General features: G+C 36.4%; 1 protein-coding gene across 2 annotated transcripts in view; it reads right to left on the bottom strand.

The window, feature by feature from the left end:
- HEATR5B (HEAT repeat containing 5B) overlaps positions 1-19,499 on the bottom strand; it is a 93,740-nt gene that overhangs the window by 23,691 nt on the left and 50,550 nt on the right. For both annotated transcript variants that reach the window (XM_070476836.1, XM_070476837.1), the window contains exons 23-26: positions 15,364-15,603; positions 14,323-14,574; positions 8,824-9,005; positions 6,200-6,268 (exon numbers count right to left, since the gene is read on the bottom strand). In XM_070476836.1, coding sequence (XP_070332937.1) covers positions 6,200-6,268; positions 8,824-9,005; positions 14,323-14,574; positions 15,364-15,603 — 743 coding nt within the window. The remainder of the gene's footprint in view (positions 1-6,199; positions 6,269-8,823; positions 9,006-14,322; positions 14,575-15,363; positions 15,604-19,499) is intronic.

Below are 19,499 nucleotides of genomic sequence, written 5' to 3' on the forward strand. Positions count from 1 at the left end.
TAAATAATGCCGCTAGGAACACTGAGGTGCACGACTCTTTTCAGATTAGTATTTTTGTTCTTTTCACATATAAACTCAATTGGGTCACAAGGTAACTCTATTTTAAATTTTTTGAGAAATCTCTTTTCCACAGTGACTGCACCAACTTACATTCCCACCAACAGTGTATGAGGGTTCCCTTTTCTCCACATCTTCACCAATGTTTGCTATTTTTGTATTTTTCTTTTTTATGATAGTCATTCTGACTGGTGTCAGGTGATACATAGTTGTGGCTTTGATTTTCATTTCTCTGAGGATAAGTGATGGTGAGCATCTTTTTATGTGCCTATTGGCCATCTGCATTTTCTCTCTGGAAAAATGTCTAGTCAGTACTTCCATCCAGCTTTTAATCTGGTTGTTTGTTTTGATGTTGAGTTGTATGAATTATTTATATATTTTGGATATTAACCTCTTATTGGTCATATCATTTGCAAATGGAAAAGAAAATGGCAACCCACTCCAGTATTCTTGCCTAGAGAATGCTGTGGACAGAGGAGCCTGGTGGGCTGCTGTCCATAGGGTTGCATAGAGTAGGACACAACTGAAGCGCCTTAGCATGCATGCATGCATTGGAGAAGGAAATGGCAACCCACTCCAGTATTCTTACCTTGGAGAATCCCAGGGACAGAGAAGCCTGGTGGGCTGCCGTCTATGGGGTCACACAGAGTCGGACACGACTGAAGTGACTTAGCAGCAACAGCAGCAGCATTTGCAAATGCTTTCTCCCATTCAATAGGTTTTCTACCATTTGTTTTGTGTATGAGTTCTAAGTTATTAGCTTTTAAAATCTGTACTTTTTTTTTTTTGGCCATGCCACACAGCATATGAGATCTTAGTTCCCGGACCAGGGATCAGCCCTGTACCCCCTGCACTGGAAGTGTGGAATCTTAACCACCAGACTGCCAACGAAGTCCTCAAATCAGTATTTTCAATGGAAACAACTTGACTAAAAATCTGTTATTTCCATACTCATTCTATGAGACCAGCATCACCCTGAAGCCAAAACCAGACAAATATACCACAAAAAAAGAAAATTACAGGTCAATATAACTGATGAATGTAAATGCAAAAATCCTCAACAAAATATTATCAAACCAAATCCAACAACACATTAAAAGGGTCACACACCATGATCAAGTGGGATTCATCCCAGGGATAACAAGGATTCTTCAATAACTACAAATCAATCAATGTGATACACATTAACAAACTGAAGAATAAAAACTATGTGATCATCTCAATAGATAACAGAAAAAACTTTTGATAAAGTTTGAAATCCATTTGTGATTAAAAAAAGCTCTCCAGAAAGTGAACACAGGAGGAACAACTGTGTTCCAGCACAGTAGAAACCTAAGGTCATATATGATGAACTCACAGCTAACACCATATTCAAGAGTGAAAAGTGAAAGAATTTCCTCTAAGATTAGGAACAAGACAAGTATGTCTACTCTTGCCACTTTTATTCAACATAGTTTTGGAAGTCCTAGCCACAGCAATTAGAGAATAAAAAGAAATAAAAGGAATTCAAATTGGAAAACAAGAAGTAAAGCTCTCCCTGCCTGCAGATGACATGATACTATATATAGAAGATTCTAAATATGCTACCAGGAAACTACTACAGCTCATCAATGAATTCAGTAAATTCATGGATTTAAAATTAATGATTATAAATAATTAAAGTAAATAATAAATAATAAAATATTTAAATATTTTAAATTTAAATATTTTAAATTAAATATTTAAATATTTAAATAATAAAATAAATAAATAATAAAAATTAATATACAGAAATTTGTTGCATTTCTATATACTAATGAAGAACTATCAGAAAGAGAAACTGAAAACAACTCATTGACCACTGCATCAAAAAGAATAAAATACCTAGGAATAAACCTACATAAGGAGGTAAAAGACCTATACTTGGAAAACTATAAGACACTGATGAAAGAAACTGAAGATGATACAAACAGATGGCATGATAAACTGTGTTCCTGGTTTGGAAGAATTAATATTGTTAATATTACCATGCTACTCAAAGCAATATACAAATTCAATACAATCCCTATCAAAATACCAGTGACATTTTTCACAGAATTAGAACAAATAATTAAAAAATTTATATGGAAACACAAAAGATTCCGAATAGCTAAAACAAACTTGACAAAGAAAAAGAGTACTGGAAGAATCACGCTCCCTGACTTCAGACTATTCTACAAAGCTACAGTCACCAGAAGTATAGTATTGCTACAAAAACTAACTGACACAGAGATCAATGGAACAGAACAGAGAGCCCATAAATAAGCCACACTTATGGTCGATGATAAAGGGGGCAAGAATATATAATGGAGAAGAGACAGTCTCTTCGATAAATGGTGCCAGGAAAAGTGGACAGCTAGATGTAGAAGAATGAAATCAGAACATTCTTTAACACCATATACAAAAATAACATATACAAGAACCATATACCAAAAAACAACCTTATGAGGGTCAAGAAGCAACAGTTAGAACCGGACATGGAACAACAGATTGGTTCCAAATCAGGAAAGGAATATGTCAAGGCTGTATATTGTCACCCTGTTTATTTAATTTACATGTAGAGTACATGATGCAAAATGCCAGGCTGGATGAAGCACAAGCTGGACTCAAGACTGCCTGGAGAATTATCAATAACCTCAGATATGCAGGTGATACCACCCTTATGGCAGAAAGGGAAGAAGAACTATAGAGCCTCCTGAAGAAAGTGAAAGAGGAGAGTGAAAAAGCTGGCTTAAAATTCAACATTCAATAAACAAAGAGCATGGCATCCGGTTCCATCGCTTCATGGCAAATAAATGGGGGAACAGTGGAAACAGTGAGAGGCTTTATTTTCTGCGGTTACAAAATCACTGCAGACAATGCCTGCAGCCATGAAATTAAAAGACATCTGATCCTTGGAAGAAAAGCTATGACCAACCTAGACAGCATATTAAAAAGCAGAGACATTACTTTGCCGATAAAGTTCCATCTAGGCAAAGCTATGATTTTTCCAGTAGTCATGTACAGATGTGAGAGTTGGACTATAAAGAAAGCAGAGCACTGAAGAATTGATGCTTTTGAACTGTGGTGTTGGAGAAGACTCTCGAGAGTCCCTTGGACTACAAGGAGATCCAACCAGTCCATCCTAAAGGAAATCAGTCCTGAATATTTACTGGAAGGACTGATGCTAAAGCTGAAACTCCAATATTTTGGCCACCTGATGTGAAGAGCTGCCTCACTGGAAAAGACCCTAATGCTGGGAAAGATTGAAGGCAGGAGAAGAGGATGACAGAGGATGAGATGGTTGGATGGACATGAGTTTGAGAAAGCCCTGGGAGTTGGTGATGGACAGGGAAGCCTGGCATGATGCAGTCCATGGGGTTGCAAAGAGTCAGACACTACTGAGCAACTGAACTGAACTGAACAAAAATATACTCAAAAATGGATCAGAGACCTAAATGTAAGACCTGTTACTATAAAAGTCCTAGAGGAAAATACAGGCAGAATACTCTTTGACACAAACTGCAGCAATATTTTTTTTGGATCTACCTCCTAAAGCAAAAGAAATACAGCAAAAACAAACAAATGGGACCTAATTAAACTTAAAAGCTTTTGCATGGCAAACGAGACCATCAACAAAACAAAGACAAGCTACTGAAAGGAAGAAGCTGTCTGACAGCGCCCACTTTACTCAGCAGTTACAGGTCCTCACTTTCTTACCTGAAATCCTTAGGTAATGTGTTGCACAATTCACAACATTATACCCTAAAGGGTAGTAAGGTACATGAACTTAATTAAGGGATTAAGCAAGACGTGTAGTAGCATCCTACAATTAACACACAGATACTTCCAGAATGAAGTGTACTACGAATCACACTAATTGAGATCAATCAACACTATCATTTCACTCAACTTCATGTCAAGAGTTGAGTGAATACAGTCAGCTCAGGTTTTGTTACCAAATAAATTATGAAAAAGATTCAGGTTTTCAGAGCATCTGGATATTCAATTGGGTTAAAGGGCTGTATTCCTACACTTAAAACTTTAAAAAAGTTAAGAGTAAATACATGTGTAAACTCTTTCATTCTCTTATAATCTTATTCTCTAAGAATTCAAAACTAATTTAAATAAAATTCAATAAGGACATTTAAAAACTGATTATTACCAATACAGATGGCAAAAAAAAAAAAAGCCAGTCACAAAATGCTGAAAATTCACTGAAATTTAAAGCAAAAAGTAATTAAATATAAGTGTGAAAATAAAAGTTGTCCTTCCTAAAGAAAATATAACTTTGGAGATACTTGATACTTTGAAGTTTGGTAGAAGCATAAGTAATGTTGAGGAAAATTGTCAAAATCAAGAATTCGGCACAGTTTGCCTTGCAAAAACCTAAGTACTTTCTCCACTTTAAAGAAAATGAAACCAGAAACTACAGACACTGCATTACGGATTTGGTTCATGAAGAAAGACAAAGCAACACTGAATCAACAAAATCATACTACGAGGAAAGACTTTGGCCTTGTATCAAAAAAGTGGAGAATGAAAAAGAAAAAGATAAGTGAATGAACGCACACTTATAAACTTTAGGTTGAAATAAAATATCCAAAGTATGTATTACGCTTATGATTCCAACTCTGCTTTAAATGACTTTTTTAACTTACTGATTACTGTCCTCAATTGTCCTTAATTGAAAACATCTGAGGGTTTTCCTATAATTTCTCAGAATTATTAATACTTGATTTTCAGGTTCAACATGATTTTACTCTAGTAAACAAGCAGAGATGCCAAGATTCATCACCTGCCCAAAGCCAATTCTTTCGGTAACCTTAATGAAAGGAACTTGCAACCCAGTGCTCCAGCTATTTCAAATGCAGGTTTCTACCCAGAAACAGAAGGATAGGTGGTCAAACTTTAAGCCTGCCACTAGAAACGAAGACACTTCTTACAGAGAAAGCACGGCCATCTAAGAAATAAGTTTAAGGCAAATTCACTAACATGGAATTTTCATACTAATCACTCACAAGATGAAGTTCTAATCACCTTTGCTTTTCTGATCATCAGGAGCTTTGTAGGAGGTTTTGTTGTGTTTAAACATCACAATCTGAAACACCACCATGATACACTTATTTTATACATTGACTGCCACTTCTGATGCTTGTGTGTCAGTATCCCAATCCAACTGGCTTACCTACTCTACCTCCAAGGTTTGTACCATGATCCCCAAGCTTCCGTCTTAAACAACACTCCCTCATCTTCTCTCTCTGGTCTGCTATTGGTGGGAGAAGTTCATTTCTCTGAAGACCACCATTAAGACAACAGGTTTCAAAGAAATAAATACTAACAGGAGGAGAAGGCAACTCATTTATCCATAGAGAGACTAAAGTCAGAATTTCAAACTTGTCATTGCAAACAGCAAGACATTCTCTTCATAGAGGCCACATGTCGCTTGACTATGAATTCTAAGCAATAAAGATGGATTACAGCCCTGTACTCCAAAAAACTGGGAAGGACAGACTTGTTTCTCTTTTATCCTTAGGTTAGCAGATAAAGAATCAGATTTTCTGAAAGTTTAGAGCTAAGTGCACAAATCCTTTTTCAGGATGGAGCACGAAAAAGACAACTTACTGAATGGGTAGGAACATGTGTGCTTTTGTAACTCTCTTCAGATACAACAGTTTGAGAATAATCCCCTGGGATTAATTTTGCAATGAAATTGCCATGTTGCAAAATTATCTTTAGGATAATTTAATACACAGAAACTTGTAGAATTTTTACAACCTGTGGTCAAAAAAAACCCTTTTTACTATCTATTTACCATTACTTCTTACTTCTTACCATTACCAATATTCTTCAATTATTGTAGATTTTACCCTAGTCCGTCTTAGGACTTTTACATCTCCATTTACTATAGGACAACACAAGAACTATGTATTCCAAAGCTGTGACCTCAGCTACAGCATAAAATTTTTTTTTAAGTTGTGATTAGTAGTTGCTACTTCATCATTTCATAAAAAAGGAAACTGTCACTGCTATATTTCTGAGATAAAAATTAAGACTATTTCATTTTTCTCTCTTGGAATTGAAGTTCTAAGGTATCTATTAATTTATAGAAGATGAATATAGAAAATTCTAGTTTTCTTCTTACCTGGCAAGCTTTTGCTATTATGTCTGATGGGGTATCTTGTGAAAAGGCTGGTCTGAGGGCAGCTCCCACCTAGAAAAATGAGTACAAGCATTTCATTTTTAAAGATAAGTAGAGGATGAGATGGTTGGATGGCGTCACCAACTTGACGGACATGAGTCTGAGTAAGCTCCAGGAGTTGGTGATGGACAGGGAAGCCTGGTGTGCTGCAGTCCACGGTGTCGCAAAGAGTCGGATACAACTGAAGGACTGAACTGAGGAAATCCCTTGTCTTTGGAGATGAAAACACACAGGACACATCTTTGTTCCTATCACATGTCTCTCCTCTCTCTCTCTTTTTATATATATATATATATATATATATATATATATATATTTTTTTTTTTTTTAATCTCTTTTTGATAACAATAAACTCAATCATACCATTCTTTTGCTTTCCAGGAGATTATCATTATCTAATCTGTTTGAATTGTATATCAAATAAGCAATTAATTTTGTTTCTTTTTCATTTATTTTTTTTTTCATTTATTTTTAATAGTACATGGGATTTTCTGACAAAGCCACATGTTCCCACAGATAAGAGGAAATTGCTATTTTTCTCCTGTCTACATATTCTTGAACATATTTCTAACAGTGTTTACCTTATGGGCAAATCTCATATAACTGAGGCTATTTTAAAGGTTCAATTTCCTTAAATAACTGAGTAGTACTAAAAATTCACAGAGTCACTAAAAGACCTTAAAAATCATTTCACTTCAAAACAAGATGTCTTAAAAGAAAGTTGCTTAAGAAATACTAATTTATGTACGTCTCTCAGAGCAATAAATGAAGGAATATGAGCTTTAGTTTTCCAGCCAAGTACTAACCAGGTCCACTGTGCTTACTGCTTTATTTTAATAAGCCAGTATCAGTCACAGATCCTTGGCTATATTAGATTTAATACGTATGAGGTGAATAAGGAATTAGATATAGTCACCTCCTAATTTGAGATCTCTCCCCTTACACTAGAGATTCAGTCACTAAGACTTATCAACAGGAGTTTGGAAATCAAATAAGCATCCCTCTCAGTGAATAAACACACATGGCAAGTAACCAGTACTTGCATTTCAATGATCAACTGTAGTAATCGTACTTCAGAGGTGCTATGAGGTCTCATACTGAAGGAGATTGAGAATGTATTATGAAACATATTATTGGGTTGACTGATAAACCTGGAATATGACAGATTATATAAAAGTAGTACATCAATGTTGAATTTCTTCAAGTTGATAACTGTTCTGTGGTTATGTAAGACAACTTTCTTGTCTTTTGGAAACACAGACTAAAGTGCTCAAGAGTAAAGATACATGATTTCGATAATTTACTTTTAAACAACTCTGGGGGGAAAAAAAGCTGAGAGAGTGTATGTTGTGGGCAGAGAGAGAAAGAGAAAATGTTAAAGCAAATGAGGCAAAATTCTCAATTGGCAAATGTGAATGAAGGATAAAGGGTATAAGACAAGGTCTTTTTTTTTTTTTAAGACAAGGTCTTTTTTGTACTATTCTTGCAATTATTTCTGTAGGTTTTAATTATTTCTAAATAGGAAGATTAAAAAAAAAAGACCATTCTGATAGATTGGGTATTTGGGATTAAATCATTATATAAAAGCGTTCTACAGCCATTTGGACTAGAAAGTATAACTTCTTTACCTATACTTATAATGGAAAAAAATGGACTATACATTATCCACACTTTTTAATTTTGTGTATTTTTTTTTTAATTTTTTTTTTTTAATTTTGTGTAATGTTTGCGCATAGATGTTAGATGAGGTACGAGGTGACTGAAGCCACGATTTTGGTATAATCACAGTGGAAAAAAATAGTTTATTCTTTTCTTATTAACAAGTTTTTCTCTCCTTCACATAATCCACCATTTCTAGGATTACATCCATTGTGCATTCTTTTATTTGGGGGTGGGGGTGGGGCGGGATGCTGCATGTGACCCAGGGATGGAAACTGTACCCTCTGCAGTGGAAGTGTAATATCTTAATCACCAGGTCACCAGGGAAGTCCCTATTGTGCCTCCTTTGAAGAACATAAATACAGGTATAAATTTCAGGAGGAACAAGTATATCTCTGTTTAGAGCACAAAAAAAATCTTTTGAAACATACAGTTCTTTTGGTAATAGTTTTCATTGCTACTAAAAGTTAATTTATCCTTCAGCATACAAAAGACAATTGCTTTTTATTTTTAAAAATGCTTATCAAGTCTTGACATATAAAAATAAAGGCAGTAAATCCACAACACTCTTTAAATGTTCCTTTTATCTTTAAAATGGCATGACTAAAAAATCTAAACATAAGAATGCAAAGCCAGAAAAAAAAAAAAAGAATGGAAAGCCAGGCTGGAACATCTATTCTAGTTTTATCACTAATACTACCTCATGACTTAAAAATAGTGACAAGTTTTATATTATTGTTCCTTCAGCTGTGAACTGATCCTAACTATGTAACAGACAATGGGAAAACACATAAGCACAGTACATGAATAAATAGGTTACAGGTCCAAACACATTTCTCCAGGGGAGTTTCACTTTGGTGTTCACTCAAACGATCAATTTTAATTTTGAAACAAATAAAGTATCTCACATTAGCTTGATACTGCTCCAGAATCACATGACCTGGGAATTCTGGCTCAGGCACAGAGGCAAACTTCTTGATAATGTCTTCGAGTGCTTGGAGACCAGCCATCCGCAGCTGGTTACTATGATCGGTTGCAGCCATGAATGCCATGCGAATTAGGTCAGAGAGATGAAGTACCAAGAGATCATCTAAAAATAAAAATAGAAGGCAAAAAGGAAAACATTTCCAAAATTAAGTGTAATAATAAAAAACATACAAAATGAATTTGTTTTAAGAAACATTTATGATTAACATATTATCATACCAAGTTTAAAAATAAAAAAGATATACTTTCAGGAAAGTTTCCATATCATAATCTCTGAAGAATTGTGGTAAACCTTTATACAATATGATAACATGGATTATATTATAGGATGTATGATGATATTTGAAGAAAATAACTGATTACCATAACTTTCCCCAATGGAGTCTGTAATTCTTTTGTCAACAGGGATTGGCAAACTTTTTCCGTAAAGAACCAGATAATAAGCATATTTGGTTTTCCCGGCCATGTAATTTCTCTCATAACAATTCAATTCTGCTGTTGCAGCCTGTACATAGACCATATGTACACAGACAGCTATACTGTGCTCCATAAAACTATTTATAAAAACAGACTGCAGGCTAGATTTGGACTGCAAGCTGTAGTTTACCAGCCTCTACTCTGGAAAAGATTTCTATAAGGTTAGATGGAGAAAAGGGAAGTCTTTTCCTTTTAGCCCTCAAATAAAGGCTGCCCTAGATCCATACTATCAAGCATAAAAGTAAGTATCAGAAGAATTCAAAAGATACCAAGTAATTTAACTACATCTTAAACAAAGTTCAAAACTATTTAAAGGAATATAACAAAATCCAGCACCGGTAACTTAAAATTTGCAATGTTCAGCAGCTAGCTAGATGGTGTGATCACTCACCTAGAGCCAGACATTCTGGAATGTGAAGTCAAGTGGGCCTTAGGAAGTATCACTACAGACAAAGCTAGTGGAGGTGATGGAATACCAGTTGAGCTATTTCAAATCCTAAAAGATGATGCTGTGAAAGTGCTGCACTCAATATGCCAGCAAATTTGGAAAATTCAGCAGTGGCCACAGGACTGGAAAAAGTCAGTTTTCAGTCCAATCCCTAAGAAAGGCAATGCGAAAGAATGCTCAAACTAAGCACTATTGCACTCATCTCACATGCTAGCAAAGTAATGGTCAAAATTCTCCAAGCCAGGCTTCAACAGTACGTGAACCGTGAACCTCCAGATGTTCAAGTTGGTTTTAGAAAAGGCAAAGGAACCAGAGATCAAATTGCCAACGTCCACTGGATCATCAAAAAAGCAAGAGAGTTCCAGAAAAACAACTATTTCTGCTTTATTGACTATGCCAAAGCCTTTGACTGCATGGATCAACAAGCTGTGAAAATTCTTCAAAGATGGGAATACCAGACTGCCTGACCTGACTCCTGAGAAATCTGTATGCAGGTCAGGAAGCAACAGTTAGAACTGGACATGGAACAACAGACTGGTTCCAAACTGGGAAAGGAGTATGTCAAGGCTCTATATTGTCACCCTGCTTACTTAACTTATATGCAGAGTGAAGTCCCTTAGTTGTGTTCGACTATTTGTGAACCCCATGGACTGTGTGTAACCTGCCAGGCTCCTCCATCCATGGGATTTTCCAGACAAGAATACTGGAGTGGGTTGCCATTTCCTTCTCCAGGGGATCTTCCTAACCCAGGGATGGAACCTGGGTCTTCCGCATTGCAGGCAGACTCTTTACCCTTTGAGCTACGAGGGAATCCCCATATGCAGAGTACAACATGAGAAACACTGGGCTAGATGAAGCACAAGTTGGAATCAAGACTGTCGGGAGAAATATCAATAACCTCAGATATGCAGATGACACCACCCTTATGGCAGAAAGTGAAGAAGGACTAAAGAGCCTCTTGATGAAAGTGAAAGAGGAAAGTGAAAAAGTTGGCTTAAAGCTCAACATTCAGAAAACTAATCATGGCATCTGGTCCCATCACTTCATAGCAAATAGATGGATAAACAGTGGAAACAGTGACAGACTTTATTTTGGGGGGCTCCAAAATCACTGCAGATGATGACTGCAGCCATGAAATAAAAAGATGTTTACTCCTTGGGAGAAAAGTTATGACCAACCTGGGCAGCATATTAAAAAGCAGAGATGTTACTTTGCCAACAAAGGTCCATCTAGTCAAGGCTATAGTTTTTCCAGTAGTCATTTATGGATATGAGAATTGGACTAAAGAAAGCCGAGCACAGAAGAATTGATGCTTTTTGAACTGTGGTGTTAGAGAAGACTCTGAGAGTCCCTTGGACTGCAAGGAGATCCACCCAGTCCATCCTAAAGGAAATCAGTCCTGAATATTCTTTGGAAGGACTGATGTTGAAGCTGAAACTCAAATACTTTGGCCACCTGATGCGAAGAGCTGACTCATTTGAAAAGACCCTGATTCTGGGAAAGATTGAAGGAGGGAGGAGAAGGGGATGACAGAAGATGAGATGGTTGGATGGCATCACTGACTCAATGGACATGAGTTTGAGTAAGCTCCGGGAGTTGGTGATGGACAGGGAGGCCTGGCATGCTAGAGTCCATGGGGTCACAAAGAGTCAAACAGGACTGAGCGACTGAACTGAGCAGCTAGTATAAAATTACTACAGATATAAAAAAGCAGGAAAATATATCCCATGACTAAGAAAATAAAAACAAAATGCAATGAATAGAAATTGGTCCAAAAATGAAAGGGATAACACAATTAGCAATAGGGACCTTTCAGTTCAGTTCAGTTCAGTTAGGGACCTTTAAGCAGCTATTATAAAGAGCTATTATAAACACATTGCCTAAAAAAAAGATGAAGAAATCCTAAGATTTCTAGAGATATAAAAAGATATCTGAAGTAAAAAATACCCTGAATAAGATTAGCAATGATTAGACAATGAAGAAGAAAAGATCGGTGAACTTAAAGACATAGCAACAGAAATTATATAAAGAATTTATCAGGTTCAAGAACTCTAAAATTCTTCAGGAGGCTACAAGACCCTCACAGGCTTTTTGAAGCAGTGGCAATTCTGTGGCAATTCTGATCCCCAAAAAACTTCTATTTTAAAAGGCTTTTATTATTTTTGCTACTGTGAAGGTTACCAGTATCTTCCAAATTTTTCATCTGCCTACCTAAAATTCTACCAATTTTAGAATTTTAAGTTTGAAAAAGAGTCTATTGATTTGGGGAAGGGAAGTAAAGGGGAGAGAAAAAAATTTTCTGGCTCCCAGTGCTTCCTCACCTAAGACAGGCAAAAACACATCATCAATAAAAACTAGGCATAATAAACTATTACCAGAATTTGGGAGGAAATTTCTAAGGCAGAAGAAACTGGACTGAAATGAGCCACTCATATTATGCTAACTCAAAAGTAAATAAAAATTCATTACTCCTTCTGTATTGTCACCTAATTTACAATTTATATCAATCTACACCAATGAAAAACTAGGCAACTGATCCCAGAATGAAAGTGCTGTTGTTGCTTCTCTTCACAATCTCTACCTATAACATTTCTCAATTCAAGACCACTAACTTTTCCCCAAATTCAAGGAGATGAATGCCTAATGTGGGGAGAAATGGGGAAAGAATTAGGGGACTGATAGAGGTTTATTGATGACAAACCTAGACAGTGTGTTGAAAAGCAGAGACATTACTTTGCCTACAAAGGTCTGTATAGTCAAGGCTATGGTTTTTTCCCAGTGGTCATGTATGGCTGTTAAGAGCTGGACCGTAAAGAGGGCAGAATGCCAAAGAATTGATGCCTTCATATTGTGGTGCTGGAGAAGACTCCTGAAAGTCCCCTGGACAGCAAGGAGATCAAACCAGTCAATCGTAAGAGAGATCAACCCTGAATATTCACTGGAAGGACTGATGCTGAAGCTTCAGTATTTTGATCACCTGATGTGAACATGTAACTCATTGGAAAAGTACCTGATCCTGCGAAAGACTGAGGGCGGAAGGAGAAGAGGGCATTAGAGAATGAGATGGCTGGACAGCATTATTGATGAAATGGACATGAACTTGGGCAAACTCCGGGAGATGGTGAGGAAAGGGAGGCCTGGAGTGCTGCAGTCCATGTGGTCGCAAAGAGTCAGACATGACTGGACGACTGAAGAACAACAGAGGTTTATGATATCCTGGGATTTCTGCCCCACAGAACCATAACTTAATAAATTTCTGTTATTTTAAACCATTAAGTTTACAGTCATTTCTTTCAATAACAACAGAAAACTAATGCAACCAGCCTCTTCTTGGAAAACCCTCTCTCTTCCTATAAAATTCAGTTTCAAAATGACCTTTTCTTTGAGGTTTTCCCTAGTTCTTCAGGAAATGAATAGCAATTTTTTATGTTCCCAAAGTACTCTATCCTTCCACTACTGGGAAATATAATTATTTGAGTGACAAATTTGTCTCTTTGTCTTCTAGACTAGAACATCTTCAAAAGCACAGACTGTTATTTTTTTCCTTCTGGATCCCCAATGGACAGCAAAGAACAAGTTTTGATGACTATTTGATGAATGACATGATTAAAGACACTGTGTTCACAACATATTGGATACTGGTATAGGATACTGGTATCCTATATCAGATTCACATTTTATACACAGTGTAATGCAGTTTTACTTTTTGTTTTTTAATCCACTGTGACTTTTACTGCTTCTTACACATAATAAGATAAACTGGAAGGCATTTTTGACATACAGATCTCAATATTAATAATACATACGATGTCTTCAGATATTTTACAACATGACAGGATGATGAAGAGACAACAAAGCATGAGATAAGAGAGTCTCTCAACTTCTCTGGGTTTATTTTGTTAAGTTAAAATACTAAACCTGATGATCTCCTGATGATTCCGTTTAATATCTGATCCAGGCGATATATGGTATAAAAGCTTACAAATGATCAAAAAGTAAAAGGTTCCAGTAATGAACAATTTCACCTTTTCAAAAATATGCAACAGCATTCCTGAAATCTGAGTTTAAAACCTGCCATGGCATTCACAAACTCTGACATTCTCCATGGCTGGGGACTGCAAAATGCACTTTATTTATTTACCTTAAACTTTTGCTATAAGTAGGATAAGGTACCAAGGAAACATACGTTACTGTCATCATTATGCATAGGGCCATCACTATTCTTAGGATAAATGATTAAGATGAATACATCTTAAGGTAGATACATATATTACATATCCTTTCCTCAACTTACCTTGCCACTTTCCTCAACTTACCTTCCAAATAAAGATCAGAAGAGAGACATAATGTAGAGAGAACAAAAAACAAAGGCAAAAAGCAAGGAAACTTACAATAAATGAAGAGCACAGTCTAAAGCATGTTACAAAGCAGTAAAATATTTCAAACCTATAAAAAAAAATACCCTGGGGAAAAGAAGTAATGATTTTAAATTTACTTGTAGGGTTTCGTAGTTTAGCAGAACGTGCCATGGCAAGATCAAAGTGAGCCTGGTCTGCATTCTCACACAGATTGATGATTCGACACAGGCAATCAGCAGCAAATACTCGAGTGGCCCAGCGAGGTGCCACGAAGGGCTTTGATTTATCTTCTTCTCCAAGTGTGGTAAACATGGTATCATCATCCATCTCATCTTTCTTCTCAAATTCCTCATCTTTTCCACTGCTTAAGGGAGTTGCAGTACTCATATCTGTAACAAAAGTAAAAGCACATTATAACAACCTCACGTATAGCGAAAATGATGCTTTAGATATAGCAGTTTGAAGGCATCTAATTTAAAAACAGTAGAATTGGCAAGGTTCTTTTTAGAGAATCAATTAAAAAACCAAAGAGGGGGACTGGGTACAAAGCATGTAAGACAGGCTCAAGGACGTGATGTACACCATGAGGAATACAGGCAATAATTTTGTAATACATGTAAATGAAAAGTAACCTTTAAAAACTGTATAAAAATTAAAATAAATAAGCAATAAAAGTAGTTATCAGATATCACTTTGAAATTCAATAATATTGTTTTGTCTCCTTTGCATGTACTTTCACAATAATTATTTTTATGAAAGGTATGATTGTTGATCTGTTTATGATAGTAAAATAAAATTTCTCCTTAAATATATTTAATTTAAAAAAATAAATAAAAATAGAAATGAAAAACCAGGGAAAGAATAACAAAAATATTTACATATTTTACTACTTCTACATCTTATGTTGAACAAGACAGTAATCTGGGATTTTAATAAATGAAAATTAGTTTGAACTTAGTTATCTGCCAAAAAATAATCAGACTTCATTAGTTTGTAATATAATTTAACCTTAATTAATCCCTTTACAGGGATTTATAGATTATAACTTATTAGTATTTAAAAATGTAGGCTCAAATTTATATATACGTATAAATATCTATATATGGTATATATCTATAGATATGTATCAAAAATAAATAATTTTCCTTATTTTAAGAATATATATATTAAATACATACCACTAGAAGCTGCTAGGACATCTTTACAAAGCATTAGCCAATGAGAAAGCTTTTCTACAGCCAGCGATGACAGCATATGTCCCAAAGTATCATGGATATCAGAACATAATTTTCTGTCTGTCTCCCGGTCTAGCATTCCAAAAAGAAGTCCCTCAAGACCAGTTTCTGTTATATTAACACCTTGATGCCGGCAATGGATATCACTTCGAGAACTTGCTCCAGGCGCAAAAGGACTAACATCTGAAAAGCAAATATTTCAAATGAACTTGCACAGGCCTTTATTGTATACTAGTGGTTACAGTTATGTTAAAGACCTGTAAAGACATGTAAATGTATTTAAATGAAAATACATGTAAATGAAAGACATGTAAATTCACAACAACAAAACCAGTTAGCTATATACACAATTCAACTATGGTCTCCAAATTACATATTTTTAGAATCAGAATTTAATCTGACAATGAAAGTAAAAATCCTGCTCTTTAAGACTGATTATCCTACGGTATTTTAAACAAATCTCCAGGGAATACTTGATAAATATATTTGATTTCAACAAGAAAAGTGTGGGAAAGAGACATATTTTTAAATAGATTTGATCATCTGAAAAAATTATTGCTATATATGTTGGATGAACAAATTGAAACTGAATCACTCCAAAGACATAATAAGGAGAGGCTTGCAGAAAACAGCCACAGTCAGGGGAATTCAAAGACAGCAGGAAATAGAAGATTCTGAGGAAGTAACATTCTAGAGAGATTAAGCACAGATGTCTATTTTTCACTTAGCAGTATAGCGTGAATATTTTCCCAAAGCAGGAATTAGACTTACACAACATGAATTTACATGAACATTGCAAATCACTGACTTAGGAGTACATTAACTGATTAACCACTGAGGAGGAATTCCTGAAAGAGGCTAGGTCAAAGGGTTAGCATGGTTTGAAAACTTGGAGGATATACTGACAAAAAAATCCTCCAAGGAAATTTGTGTGACTTTACATTTCTACCAGCAGTATAAGAAATTTCTCTTTTATTCATACCTCTCCCAACACTGGTTAAAATCATAATTTTTATCTTGATCAATTTTATAGAAGAAAAATGCTATCTTATGATTGTATTAACATGTAACTATTTAATCATTAGAGGTTAAACATATTTCATATGTTGGTATTGCTTCCTTGATAAAACACCTCTTTTGCATACTCTTGTGATATTCACAGATGCATAGAAGAGTTACCCTAGCAGGGCCCAGACTACCCTATCTGACAGGTCTGATATCACAGTTAGTCCTTGTCTTGCATCTGGGGATTGGGTTTCAAGAGAGCCCCATCATTTCCTGATAAAGTGGCTGAGTATGCCTAAGTGGTCTCTACCAACAATAGGGTTTATGCTGGACATCTGTTTAGGCTGAACAACAAACTTTCAGAAAATCTGAACTTTCAATATATGCTAGGTAAATCATGCCTATTTGACCAGCCCCTAATAAAAACCTTAGACACTGAGGGTCTAGCAAGCTTCACTGGAAGACAACATTTTACATGTGTTGTAAAAACTCCTTGCTGGGGAATATAGAGTATCCTGTGTGATTCCATGGGGAGTTAACTCTCAGAAACTTGTGCCTGGTCTGCTCTGGACTTCACTCCATGTACCTTCTCCCTTTGCTGATTTTGCTTTGTATCCTTCTGCTGTTATAAATCATAGCCATAAATGTGACTATATGCTGAGTCCTAGTGAATCACCAAACCTAGCGGGGGGGGGGGGGGGGGGGGGGGGGGGGGGGGGGTGGTGTCTTAAGCCCCCTGGTACACACTTGTAAAAGCTTTAAAAATATTAAAATACAAATGCACACATTTTAATAAACAAAGGATATTTTGTGAATATTTTTCCCATTCTTAGTTTATCTCTTTCAATATTGACTATGGTGACTGGCAGAAAAGTTTTGAAATTTTTATTCAAGGGAATTCTGTAACTACTTTTGGTGCCATGTTTTCTCACCAAAAAGCAGTAATGTTTACTGCTAGATTTTTTATAGTAAACTTCCTATACACTCTACAATACAAAGTGTGTTTGCTAACATAGTTCTTATTTACATTATGCTAAAATTGAAGCTATTCTGGTATGTTACTTCTTGGTACCCAAGAAACTACTATGCATAAGGAAGCTCTTAAAAGTAGAAATTTTTGCTCACTATAGGGGAAATATGTCTGTCAATTAAGCTCTTCAAAAGTTCCCAAACCACCTACCCCTAGAACCAGAGGAAAAGTGAAAGTGAAAGTCATTCAGTCATGTCCGACTCTTTGTGACCCCATGGACTGCAGCATGCCAGACTTCACTGTCCATCACCGACTTCCAGAGCTTGCTCAAACTCATGTCCATCGAGTCGGTAATGCCATCCAACCATCTCATCCTCTGCTGTCCCCTTCTCCTGCCTTCAATCTTTCCAAGCATCAGGGTCTTTTCCAAGGAGTTAGGTCTTGGCAACAGGTGGCTAAAGTATTGGTGTTTCAGCTTCAGCATCAGTCTTTCCAACGAATATTCAGGACTGATTTCCTTTAGGATTGACTGGTTTGAACTCCTTGCAGTCTAAGGGACTCTCAAGAGTAATCTCCAACACCACAGTTCAAAAGCATCAATTCTTTGGTACTCAGATTTCTTTTGAGTCCAACTCTCACAACCAAACCTGACTACTGGAAAAACCATAGCTTTGACTAGATGGACCTCTGTTGGTAAAGTAATGTCTCTGTTTTTTAATATGCTGTCTAGGTTGGTCATAGCTTTTCTTCCAAGGAGCAAGTGTCTTTTAATGTCATGGCTGCAGTCACCATCTGCAGTGATTCTGGAGTCCAAAAATAAAGTCAGCCATTGTTTCCATTTGTCCCCATCCATTTGCCTATAAGTGATGGGACTGGACGGCATGATCTTTGTTTTCTGAATGTTGAGTTTTAAGCCAGCTTTTTTGCTCTCTTCTCTCACTTTCATCAAGAGGCTCTTTAGTTCTTCTTTGCTTTCTGCCAAATGGGTGGTTCATCTGAGGTTATTAGTATTTCTCCCGGCAATCTTGACTCCAGCTTGTGGTTCATCCAGCCTGGCATTCTGCATGATGTACTCCGCATATAAGTTAATAAGGAGGGTGACAATATACAGCCTTGACATACTCCTTTCCGAATGTGGAACCAGTCTGTTGTTTCACGTCCAGTTCTAACTGTTGCTTCCTGACCTGCAAACACATTTCTCAGGAGGCAGGTCAGGTGGTCTGGTATTCCCATCTTTAGAAGAATTTTCCACAGCCTGTTGTGATCTACACAAAGGCTTTGGTGTAGTCAATAAAGCAGAAATAGATGTTTTTCAGGAACTCTCTTGCTTTTTCGATGTTGGCAATTTGATCTCTGGCTCCTCTGCCTTTTCTAAATCCAGCTTGAACATCTGGAAGTTCAGGGGTCATGTACTATTGAAGCCTGGTCTGGAGAATTTTGACCATTACTTTGCTAGTGTGTGATATGAGTGCAATTGTGCAGCAGTCTGAACATTCTTTAGCATTGCCCTTCTTGGAACAGTAATGAAAACTAACCTTTTCCAGTCCTGTGGCCACTGCTGAGTTTTCCAAATTTGCTGGCATATTGAGTGCAGCACTTCCATAGCATCATCTTTTAGGATCTGAAATAGCTCAACTGGAATTTCATCACCTCCACTACCTTTGTTCATAGTGATGCTTCCTAAGGCCCACTTGACTTCGCATTCCAGGATGTCTGGCTCTAAGTGAGTGATCACACCATCGTGGTTATCTGGGTCATTAGGATCTTTTTGTATAGTTCTTGTATGTATTCTTGCCACCTCTTATTAATATCTTCTGCTTCTGTTAGGTCCATACCGTGTCTGTCCTTTATTGTACCTATCTTTGCATGAAATGTTCCCTTGGTATCTCTAATTTTCTTGAAGAGATCCCTAGTGTTTCCCACTCTATTATTTACCTCTATTTCTTTGCATTTGATCACTGAGGAAGGCTTTTTTCTCTCTCCTTGCTATTCTTTGGAACTCTGCATTCAAATGGGTATAGTTTTCCTTTTCTGCTTTGTCTTTAGCTTCACTTCTTTTCTCAGCTATTTCTAAGTCCTCTTCAGACAACCATTTTGCCTTTTT

Source organism: Odocoileus virginianus, chromosome 2 (assembly GCF_023699985.2).
Source record: "Odocoileus virginianus isolate 20LAN1187 ecotype Illinois chromosome 2, Ovbor_1.2, whole genome shotgun sequence".
In the NCBI taxonomy this organism is placed as follows: Eukaryota; Metazoa; Chordata; class Mammalia; order Artiodactyla; family Cervidae; genus Odocoileus; species Odocoileus virginianus.